This window comes from Callospermophilus lateralis, chromosome 8 (assembly GCF_048772815.1).
Source record: "Callospermophilus lateralis isolate mCalLat2 chromosome 8, mCalLat2.hap1, whole genome shotgun sequence".
Classification (NCBI taxonomy): Eukaryota; Metazoa; Chordata; class Mammalia; order Rodentia; family Sciuridae; genus Callospermophilus; species Callospermophilus lateralis.
The window spans coordinates 36,488,496-36,499,602 of record NC_135312.1 but is presented as its reverse complement, the minus strand read 5'-3'; the positions used below and the strand labels follow the sequence as shown (position 1 = coordinate 36,499,602).

The window sequence follows — 11,107 nt, the reverse complement described above, 5'->3', positions numbered from 1 at the left end:
CATTTGAGAAGTTGACAACATATGGGACTGAGTAGCCACAAATGATACTTAAGAGTTGCATAATAGACTATAGAACCTGACAATGGACAAGCCCATAAAATGTAATGAAGATGTTTATCACATATTAGTTACAAATGTTTGTTCACCTACTTGTTTGAATATTTCATTATGTGCAACATTTTATATCAAAACATTATTCCATATTATAGTTTGTTCATAGTATGCAGATCTGGTGAAAGTTATGAACACTTTCACAAGAAAATATATTTTGTTCCATAGTACAAGATATTGTGTTCATTTTCAGGCGATTTCTGAAGTGTCTGCTAAGACTTTAGCCTTAGGACAATCTATATTATTTGTATCCCCTTATATCAGATATAAACCTATCTGTTAAATTTATAAAATGTAACTGGCTTACCATAATGATATTTTTAAAAAGTGTACTTGGACTCAATTCAAATTCTACTAAACATAGCAACCAAAGACTTATGGAAGGTATGGTATATTTCAACATCTTCTTAGTTCTCCAAAGCAATATAGTCAGTTGGAGGAATCCACTCAGAGTATTGGGCCATTATTAATAGAAAGCTCATATAGAAAGCAGTAGCATATTTAATGCTGTTTTAAACTTAAGGTAAATTACAATTGCTCTGAATGGTGGGTTGCTTAAAAGAAAACTCACATTGACGAGCAATGTGTATTTTTAAATAAGATTTCAGGCAGAAAAACCCAACATATGACTTCATTAAGTAATATAAAGGTAGCATAAGTAAAAGACTGTGAAAAAATAAAAAGTGATATAAATGCCTTTACTATTTTCTTAGCTAAACTGTAAATACAATATATATATATATATTATATATTCAGATTATATATGTATATATTCCATTTTCTGTATATATACCATATACTATGTATCATAAACCAGATAAGGAGAATATAATTAGAAATAACTACACTTAAAGGAGGATCACCATTTCTATTTCCAGCAATTAGTTTCAAATATTTAAAGATGAAAATTTAAATACATATGGAAATTATTTTTTCCCAAGGCCATTTTTTGTTGTTTATTTTTAATATGTGTATTTTTAAACACAAATTGTATGGGATACCAGTTCAAAAAAGGCTAATTTCAATTTTAGAAAGTGTAGAAATGTATTAAGATTGGAGAAATAATATAAGAAGTAGTATACTAGTTATGTATTTTGAGCTTTTATGCAGAAAATATGCAGAGACAGATGTTTTCATGGCATATCTAGTATTTGAATTGTTTTTCCCAAATGAGATAGCTTGAATTTCATCTGAATTATGAAGATGGATCTGGGACCCAGTGATTCACTGATTTAATTGTTCATTCAATATTTATGGATATGCCATGTACCATGCACTATAACAGATGAATAAAAATTACCCAGCTTGGGCCTCAAGGAGATTATAATCTATGAGAAGAATGATACAGATGAAATAAATATGAAGTATACTAAATTTTGAGAAGACAGCAGTGCAGAATGTAGAACATCATGGCAACACAAGCTTTGCCTATTACATACTATGGACACCTTTGGCTTACCTTTTGAAAGAAAACTGTAATCAGGAGATTGAAACAAACAAAACCCCAAACCCCTCTCTAAAATAACTTTGTTTTTAAAATTTTTATGTTTTGGGTGCTGGGGATTTAATCCAGAGATGCTTTACAACTGAGCTACATCCCCAAAGGCACTCCCCACCCCACCCCACCCCCTTTTTTAAAATTTTGAGACAGATTTTTCAGTAAGTTGCTTAGGGCCTTGCTAAATTGCTGAGGCTGGTCTGAAACTTGTGATCCTCCTGTCTCAGCTTCCTTAATTGCTGGGATTACAGGCATGAGCCACCATGTCCAGTCCTAATATAATGTTTTATATTGCCCACTACTCATCAAAATTTGAACAAATCATTAAAATTCTAACCAAAATATAATAATTGATTTCTCATTCCAAGGACTTAACATCATTGATCCATTATATGCACATTTCCACATATGCAGCAGAATTAAGGTGAAAGACACTTTCTCTCTTGAAACCAATAATTGTTTTTAAAAGATCTGATGGAAGTACTCATTTTTATTCAATAGAACAGTAAAAGTATATAGTGCTTAGTTTTCCCTTTCAAGTCATAAATGAACTAACTGGCTCCCCTTCATTTTTATTTCTTTCTGTCCCCCTCCCCCCCCCAAAAAAAACCTCACATAGACTGAAGCATTTTTTTTTCTTTCTTTCTCCTCTCCTCTTTCCAGCTTTCTTCCCCCTTTCTTCCTTCCTAAAGTCATCAATCTCTGGAAATCCGTCAGCTGCATTCTGAAGTGTTGCAATAAGTGAAAGTGATTTTTGTCCCGCGGTCGCTTGTCTCTCCTCCCCTCCAGAAAAGGATGGAACAGCAAAGTGGAGGCCGTGCGTGTGTCGGTGGGCGCTGGCAGAGTAAGCAAATTTGGCATTTTTAAAGCAATAGCTTGACAAATAAACAGGGGGTCCACTTCTTAAGTTTGGCGAGAGTCTGCCCGGGTAGTTGAAACCGCTATGATCAGGAGGAATCTCTTCTTCCTTTTGTCACCACTGACATTCCTCCTTCCGATAGCTGCTGAACGGGAGGGTCCCAAAGATTATTTCTGCCCAGACTAGATCCCCGTTCCTCACTCACCGCCGCCTCTTACCCCCACGCCCAGCAAACCCTGTCATCCCGCCCTTTCTCCAGCTCCTGCACTGACAATGGGTACAAACAGGTCCTCGCACAACCTAATAGAGACGAGCTTCATTGGTTAGATCCAAATCCCGGCGGAAGAGAGGAGGACCAGGAGGGAGAAGAGGAAGCCCAGCTCCGCTGTGGGCGGAGATACATTGGGGTGAGGGCTTGCAGACCTGGAGAGGGGCGAAGGACCTAGGTCCTCGTCCCCAGAGTTACAGGTTGGAACAAACTTGCCTGGCTTTGCGTCGGAGACGCGTCCAAGTTAACCCCTGTACCTTGATGTGCCGGCACCAAAGGGCGAGGAGCGGTATACTTAGCTCTACAGACACATTGAACGCTGAGCGAGGAAAGGAGGGGGCGAGGAAAGGCAGGTTCCGCCTCCCCTGGCCCGCGTGCACACACACGCCCACCGCGGCTCGGGCTGGCGGAGCGCGGGCGAGTGTGAGCGCGGGCGAGTGTGAGCGCGAGTGTGCGCACGCCGCAGGAGCCACTCTGCCCTCTCCTCGCACCCTGCTCAGGGCATCTTGAGAGCCTGGAAACGTGAACAGGCTTAAAGTATGGCATGTTGCAAAGATGGTTTCTGCCAAGAAGGTACCCGCGATCGCGCTGTGCTCCGGGTTCAGTTTCGCCCTCCTGCACTTCCTGTGCCTGGCTGCTTGGTGAGTTCTCTGGGGTCCTTGGGAGGCGCGGGGGAAAGGAGAGAAGTGGGTAGCTCTTGGCCCTCTCTGTCCGCCCACCCCTCTCTGAGCGAAATGGACCTTCTTTACTGTAATATCGTGGGCTGAAGCCAAGCTTTTCTGTGATCGCGTAGACGCGGAGAGGACCAGGGGCTCCTGGTGCAAAAAGAGTGTGGGTACAGGGGTTCGGGCTGCCGGGGGCAAGGGGTGCGCTTTTCTGACCATTTTGGTCTTCCTGCATCCCAACCCCCAACCCTGTCTCTAGCTTGGGGCAAGCGACTATTTCCCTAGAAGGCAAACCTGTTTCCACCTGTTCTCAGATGCATTCTTAAAATAATCCTTTCCACCCCCGTTTTTTTTGGCTCTTGCAGTTTAAACGAATCCCCAGGACAGAACCAAAAGGAGGAGAAATTGTGCCCGGAAAATTTTACCCGCATCCTGGACAGTTTGCTCGATGGTTATGACAACAGGCTGCGTCCTGGATTTGGGGGTATGAACTATTTTAGATGCACAAGTGTATTCTGTCTGTCCCTTCCTAATCGGTCTGTCTGGCTGTGGAAAAATCATTAAGTATGCCCTGTGTGCAAAAATGAAAAAATTCTCTTTCTGTCCCTCTTCCCCCTACCCCCTCCGCCAATTTTCCCTCTCTCTTCCTCTCCTCTCTTGGTGAGACCTATGACAAGAAGACCGCCCCCACCAGTACTTTCCCATCTCCCTGCCCCCTCAGAAGCTTTGCCTCTCCTCCACACTAATTACCTACCGACCTGACAGCAGGGTAGGGATGGTTGGGGAGAGTCAACAACAGATTTATTTGAGAGCTTAGCTGAGACTGCCCTGCTCCCTGTGAACTGAGTTTCCCTCAAACTGGTTACTTGGCCCAGAGCAGGTTGCACTGGAGGCAGCTGATCTGAAGTCCCTTGTCCTCCCACGTGTCCCTTTCTCTGCCAAAAGCTCGGCCTGTGTTCTACCTAGGGCATGAATCTGGGGCACGAAGCTGACTGCTTTGCTAGGGAACTCAATCCATTCCTTTTCTCTTCATTTTACTTTCTTTTGGAAGGTGGCATTTGCTTCCCTCCTAAGATGATGGAGTCAGTAGTGTTCAGCTTTATTTCTTCTTTCAACCATATATATATATAGCCTAACAGAGAATCAGCCATTAACAGTACTGTTGCTCTCCTATTCATATTTTCTTTGCATATATAATAAGAACCTATGTGGCAAGCTCTGTGCTGTAGCTTCAAACAGCTTCTCAGTCTAGTTCCATGAAGATAAGTGACTTGCTAGGATCCCACTCACCAGGTCAGCCCACCTCTTCTAATGGCAAAGTCCCTGTTCTTTCTACTGTTCTAATTACCCTTCAGCAAATGAATTGAATAAGATATAAACGCTAGTTTGAAGGAGCTTACATTCTTTTAGCAGTAATAATAGTACCAATAATAACATCCACTAATTTTGTATTCATTAGATAAAACTTTCATGTAGACCATGCATTTTTACAGGTATTCCTGTATGCCTCACAACAGCCCCAAGAGGAAGCCCTAACTTTATCCTTTTTTTTACAGATGAAGAAACTGAGGCTTGAAAAATTAAGTAACTGCTTCAAGCTCACAGTTAGTAAATGTCAGGGACAGAATATGAACCATGACTGATTGTGTATTTAAAAAATAAACCATGTAGATTGGGATGGTATTATGTACAATGAGATGTGATCAATATCACATAATATTAGAAACATGGAGGAATCTAATGCTTCCTATTGAGGGTGTATCAGAGAGAGATGGTGGGAGACTAGAGAAGGCAAAAGAGTGGGGAGCAGGACAGCATTAGATATGAGGGAGGAGGAGTGTGGTCCCAGGTTAGAAAGAGTTGTTGAAGATAAAGTAGTTGGATGGAGTAGAGTTGATGATTCTTTGAAATCTATCTAGGGTCATTCTTCTCATTTAACAAATGAGGCAACGAGGACAAGAAAGGATTTAGACAAGGACACATAGCATATTAATGATAGGCTTGGATCAGGTCTTCTGAATTCCAAATGATTTTGTGTGTGTGTGGCGGGGGGATTTTATTGAGAAAGTCATGGGAAGCCACTGAAGGCATTAATTCAGTATTTGTGTGTAGACAGTGATAAAGATGGATGAAAAGGATGGGAGTTATTTTCTGGTTCTTTTCCCATTGCCACTCCAGGGATAGGTTGCCCACACTGCATTTGCCTTCATGCAAATCTGAAAAGAGGCTTCATTAGAGAAGTGAATCATTTGTCAAGGCATGATCTTTCGTAAGTGACTGGGAAATTATCATTTTAGATCAAAAATAGTTTTGTGGAGAATGTTTCAGATGATGTGGTGCCATTTAAAACTATATTATATCAATAAGAGAGGATTTATCTGCCCAGAAAGGGCAAGTTTTAAACATGACATTTCAAGTAAAAAAAATAAATTAATTAACAAAAGCATCAACTAGTATATAGTTTAAATATGCATCAGAGAACTGATGTACCTGAACATAAATGAAAGTGAAAAGCCATAACTGGAACTATATGGTTTTATTATTATAGGTTGAAAGTTAAAATAATATCTGTCTAATTGGTTATAAAGCAAGTTGCAATTCAAAAGGGAGAAGGTATCCATTGTATATGGATTTTTTTTCTTTTTTACCATATACTCTCTCCTGTAACACTATATTGATAATAAGATGAGTGAAAACAATTTGTGTAGGCCAATCTTGGGTTTTGGTTAACTACAATACTGCTAAATTTCTCAAGGGCATTATTACTCATCTTACTTCTCATTGCCAAGTGATCTGCATTATTAACTTGGACATACTTTCAAAGCATTGTGGGAAGGGGCAGAATTTTCCCTACTTTAATGGTTAGCAGTTAATTAATGATTAAGAATTTACTACAAAGTGTACAATGTTAGGTTTTTTTTTCTTGTACTCTGCTCATAAATATTTGTGGTGGATGTGATTCATTTTTTTTAGAAATGGGTCATTTTCTAAATGTGTACTATTCCAAATGTGACAGATGAATAGTAATTATCACCTGCAGAAAATGTGTTATCTGTTTACATGAAATTGTAAATGTGCACTAACTGAAAATAATAAGAAAACTTGTTGTTAGCACAGACTCCTGGATGCTAGAAGTTTGATCCCTTCTATGACATTTTATACTTTGTGGAAAGTTTGACATTTTATAAATAAGATGAAAACAATTCAGATTTTGACTGGTACACTATAAATATGGATCGACTTCCTGGTTCCTTTAATCCTTCTTCTGCTCTTTGTGGAACATTTACTTTTTATCTGTTTATACAACTTTGCTGTGTTCCATTTAAAATAAAGCTAAAAGCAAAGATTTGAATTGAAATTGGATGGTTTGTGATTGCTCAGTAGGCCAGGCAGGGGTTGAAATAGATTTGGAAACTAAATTACATATTTTTAACTCAGCAGCACAGCTTGCAGTGGGGAAATAAAAGGAGCTGAAATGGTTCTCTTCTTTTCATCCCTCCAGGATCTCTTCTCCCTTGTCTCCACATTCTCCCGTTGGGGAAGAAAAGGGGAAAAGGTGAGAAGAGAAGGAAGGAGGCATGTTGAGAGAAGCTGGAATGGGACTTCAGAAGGGACATAGTTCTTTCAACCTCTGATGAATCAGTTGCTATCATGCTGAAGTAGCTTGGACCTGCTTAGAAGTGACGCACAAGAGAACCCTTCCACAGAGAAGCTAGAGGATCATTCCTCTTTGATCTGGTCCACTTTCAAAACTGTTATCTGCCTTCTTAAAAATGCATAGCTAGGTTACTAACCACTGGCAGATAATTTGGGAATCTTGCCCTAACTCAATTATGCAAGGTTGCTCATAACATAGTAGGACTTGACTGCACATTAGTGGTGTCCTTTACAGTTTTGAAAACATTTTTATATATAGTATTTACTAAGATTATCACATAAACAAAGAGAAGTAGGGAAAGCCTCATTAATCTCTTAGAGAAGAAGGTTTACAAGATTCAGTGAATTGCCCAAGAACTCTACAGTGAATAATAGATGAGGTCACAAAATCCAATCCAACCTTTAAGTCCTTAGGCAGCTGGTCTATTGCTAGGTCCACCTCTGAGGCTTTTTGCATAATCCTATATATCAATAATTGAATTGTCCCCAAAATGCCTTCTTGTTATTCAGTTACATAAATTCTTGAGATAAACAAAACTGTATTTCCCCCAAAGGAGTGAAATGAAACTCAATTCTTCCTGGTACTGGGAATTGAGCCCAGGGACACTATACCACTGAGCTGTATCCCTACTCCTTTTTTTGTTTTGTTTTCTTTTTTTTTTTTTTTTTTTTTTTTTTTTGAGACAGAGACTTGCTAAGTTGCCAAGACAGACTTTAAATTTGAACTCCTCTTGTCTCAACCTCTGGAATAGCTAGGATTTCAGGAGTATACTACTGAAATAAGAACTTTGATTCTAAACATTTTATAACATTTAAAATGGAAAAAAATGAATGCAGAAACTTTTATTCATTGAGGTTAATTGAAATATTGTCTCACAAAAAACAAGTTTTCCAAACAATGCTTTCAAATGATTTATATCTCAATCTCAAAGTGTAGTTCCTGTGTACTAGCTTTATTAATTGAATGTCAACAGAGAACACATTTTTTAAAATACATGGATGTAAAATACATTTCATCTCCACATAGTGATAGAAATGTAAAGCTTCATTCTCTTTTGATTTGTTACATTCATTTATTCATTCATTTATCTATTCATCTATTTATGTGCATTGAGAGATTACTCTGTGTTAGAATAATGCAAGACTGTGAAGATATGGTTGTGATCCAGCATTGGCCCTCATAGTTTTTATGGAGAGAAATAAAAATAGCAAAGAAGCAAATAACAAAATAATTAAATGAAAATGCTATGATAAAAGATAATAGCATGTAAGAGAGAGAAAAAGAATTTGGATGGGGGAATCTATTTTAGATAGAAATGGTAGTCAAGGAGGTTTTTCAAATTAAGAAAGACCTACACATGGCAGGCATGGAAAGTGTAGGAGAAAAGTTATTTTCAGGCAGAAAAAATAAAAAAAATAAAAAGCCAGTGCAAAGTCCAAAGGTATATAGTACAGAAATGTCATTTAGACAGTGAAAGGTGTTTGTTCTGCCTGTAGTCAGAAAGCAAGAGCAAGATTTATAGAATGAGTTTGGGATGGTGAACAGAGTCTAGGTCATGCAAGACCTTTGGGGATCCTGTATAAAGACAGATTATTTCCTCAGTGAACCTGAAAATTATTAGAATTCTTTGAGAGATTTTCCCGCTATTACTTAGATAGTAATATGATCCATCTAGTTGCTACATGAAGAAAAAGAGGCAGGGAAATATGGAAACAAGAGAACCAATGAAGAAGTTTTTTTTTTGTTGTTGTTGTTGTTTTTGGTTGTTTTTGGCAGGTTAGAGTTCTCTCCATTAAGTTGATGGTTACATGGAAAAACACTGTAGATGTAGTAAAAATGGGTGTAAGTGGATAAGTGGAATAAGCTGAGGCTTTTTTTTTCTGTTTGTAGGTTTAATTGGACAAAGAATTGCTGTTAGATTTGATGGGGGGGTGATATACAAAAGGGAAACTTTTAAAAAGATTCCTTGTTTTCTATTTTGGGAAACTGGGTGAGGATGATATTTTTTAAAGTTAAGGAGGTTTACCCAACTTTCTGCTCTCATGAACTCAAACTGTAGTGGAAGAAATGGAAAAGAAGCATCAGAGATAAGTGGTTTATAGTGTGCTAGATGCTGCTGAACTGCTATTGAGTGGACTATTAAAGCAGGAGAGGAGGTTGCAGTTTAAACTTGGGTGTAGTTAGGGAGAGTTCATCGGGAAGGTGCTACTGAACACTGATCATAGGTGAGTAAGAGCATAAGTCCAATTTGAGTTTGGGGAAAGATGGGATTCTAGGTGCAAACATGCATGCCTGTGCTGCAGGGCTGAGGAAAAAGGTGTCCATGTGATGAAGACATAGGTTGTGCAAACCTTTGAATGCTGAGGACTTTGCATTTCCTCAGAGTCAGACCAGACAGGACTTGAGGAATTTTAGCAGGGGCAAGTTCCGCTAAAGACTCACCTTGACTGCTGTGTTGAGAACAGTCAGTCAGAGGCAAAGACAGATATGCAGAGGTTTTTTCACAATAAACCAGGCAAAAGATGATGAATATTTTGTCCAAGCTGGCAGCAGAGAAGTGTGTCATTTTCTAAGAAATGATTGGCTTCTGCCCATATTTTGAAGTTAGAGTCAAATGATGACAGCTAGAATGTGGGATATGACAGAAAGGAAGGTGTGAAGGCTGACTCCAAAGTTTTTGACTTAAACACCCAGTAAAAATGGAGTTGTTAAATTATAGCAGAAGCAGAACAGGGTATGATGAACCGTTTTATTGCCTAAGTTTGAGATGCCTACTAGAATCAAGTGGTCATGAGCCTGGAATTTAGGGATGATGGGAATGTCAACATACATGTTATTTAAAATCATAAGACCAGAGAGGTCACTGGGAGATTACAGATGATAGAGAAGAGACTCCAATATTGAGCTCTGATGCTAAGCAGAGAGAAGGGAAAAGGAATCTCTATCCCGGAAGATTGTGGAGGCATGGCTGGTGAGGTGTGATAGCAGGAAAACAGAGTGTGCATGAGTAGGAAAAACCCAGTATTTTAATTAAGTTAAACACTTCTGACAGATCAAGAAGGGAAAGATATGAACCTAAAATTGACCACTAGATTTTGCAATGTACATATATTCAATAATTTTGACAAGAGCAGTTTTTAGCAGCATGGTGAATGAAGAAGTCTGGGTACATTCAAGACAGAATGAGAGAAATTTTCTTCTGGGTGTTTGTACAGGAAGTAGATAAATGGGATAGTATTTGCAAAGAGATAGAATCAAGAGAGCTTTTTAAAAGTGGGGAGAAATATGATTACTTTTAAAATTGGCAGAGAAAATACTGTACGTGAAGGGAACTGATGGTATGTATTGATGAAAGGAATTTTTGTGCACCTTAAGCATGAAAACTGGATATAATTGATGATGAAGTTGAATAGGGAGGGAAGAAGTTGAGGCAGTGTGTACAGATTTTCTTTTTCAGAACTTTAAATGTGAAAGGCAAGAGACACAGAGGATTGCCTTTTTTAAGGTTGGAAATATCATAACTTGTTTGTGTACTACTGGGAATAATCTAGTTGAGGATAATTTAATGTTAGAGTGGAGGGAAGGAACATTTGAAAGAAAGATCCTCTTTAGAAGATAGACTGGACTTTCTTATTCTTTCAATTTACCAAAATTGAAAGAATAACATAACAAACTAGTTATGTTATTCCTGTGTTAATGCAGGAATATTCAGAGGTAAAATGATTACGTTATGAGAGCTGTAAACAAACCACTTCATCCTAGTTTGAATGGACTGATTGGGTGGTATCTCTACATAGGTGGGAAGTGGCTGGTGAGGTGGATCACTGTGGGCATGCCCTGGAAGGGGCCATCTTCCCTGTGTCCCCTTCTCCTTTCTCCCCTTCTCATTTCAGTGATTCCTGGTAGCCATGAGCTGAACAGCTTTTCTCTGCCATGTCCTTCCATCATAATTTTCTGCCTTATCTTGGGCCCAGAGTAGTGGAGTTGACTGACCATGTATTGAATCTCTGAAGAAGCCAAAATAAACTTTCCTCCTCTAAACTGCTCT

General features: G+C 38.8%; 1 protein-coding gene across 8 annotated transcripts in view; it reads left to right on the top strand.

Moving 5' to 3' along the window:
- Nucleotides 1-3,280: 3,280 nt before the first annotated feature.
- Nucleotides 3,281-11,107, top strand: part of Gabra4 (gamma-aminobutyric acid type A receptor subunit alpha4) — a 62,533-nt gene continuing 54,706 nt past the window's right edge. For 6 of the 8 annotated variants that reach the window (XM_076864156.1, XM_076864153.1, XM_076864160.1 and 3 more), the window contains exons 1-2: nt 3,292-3,377; nt 3,767-3,885. In XM_076864156.1, the coding sequence (XP_076720271.1) occupies nt 3,292-3,377; nt 3,767-3,885 (205 nt within the window). Of the gene's footprint in view, nt 3,378-3,766; nt 3,886-11,107 lie in introns of all 8 variants that reach the window. The other 2 variants (XM_076864155.1, XM_076864154.1) reach the window with 1 other exon arrangement.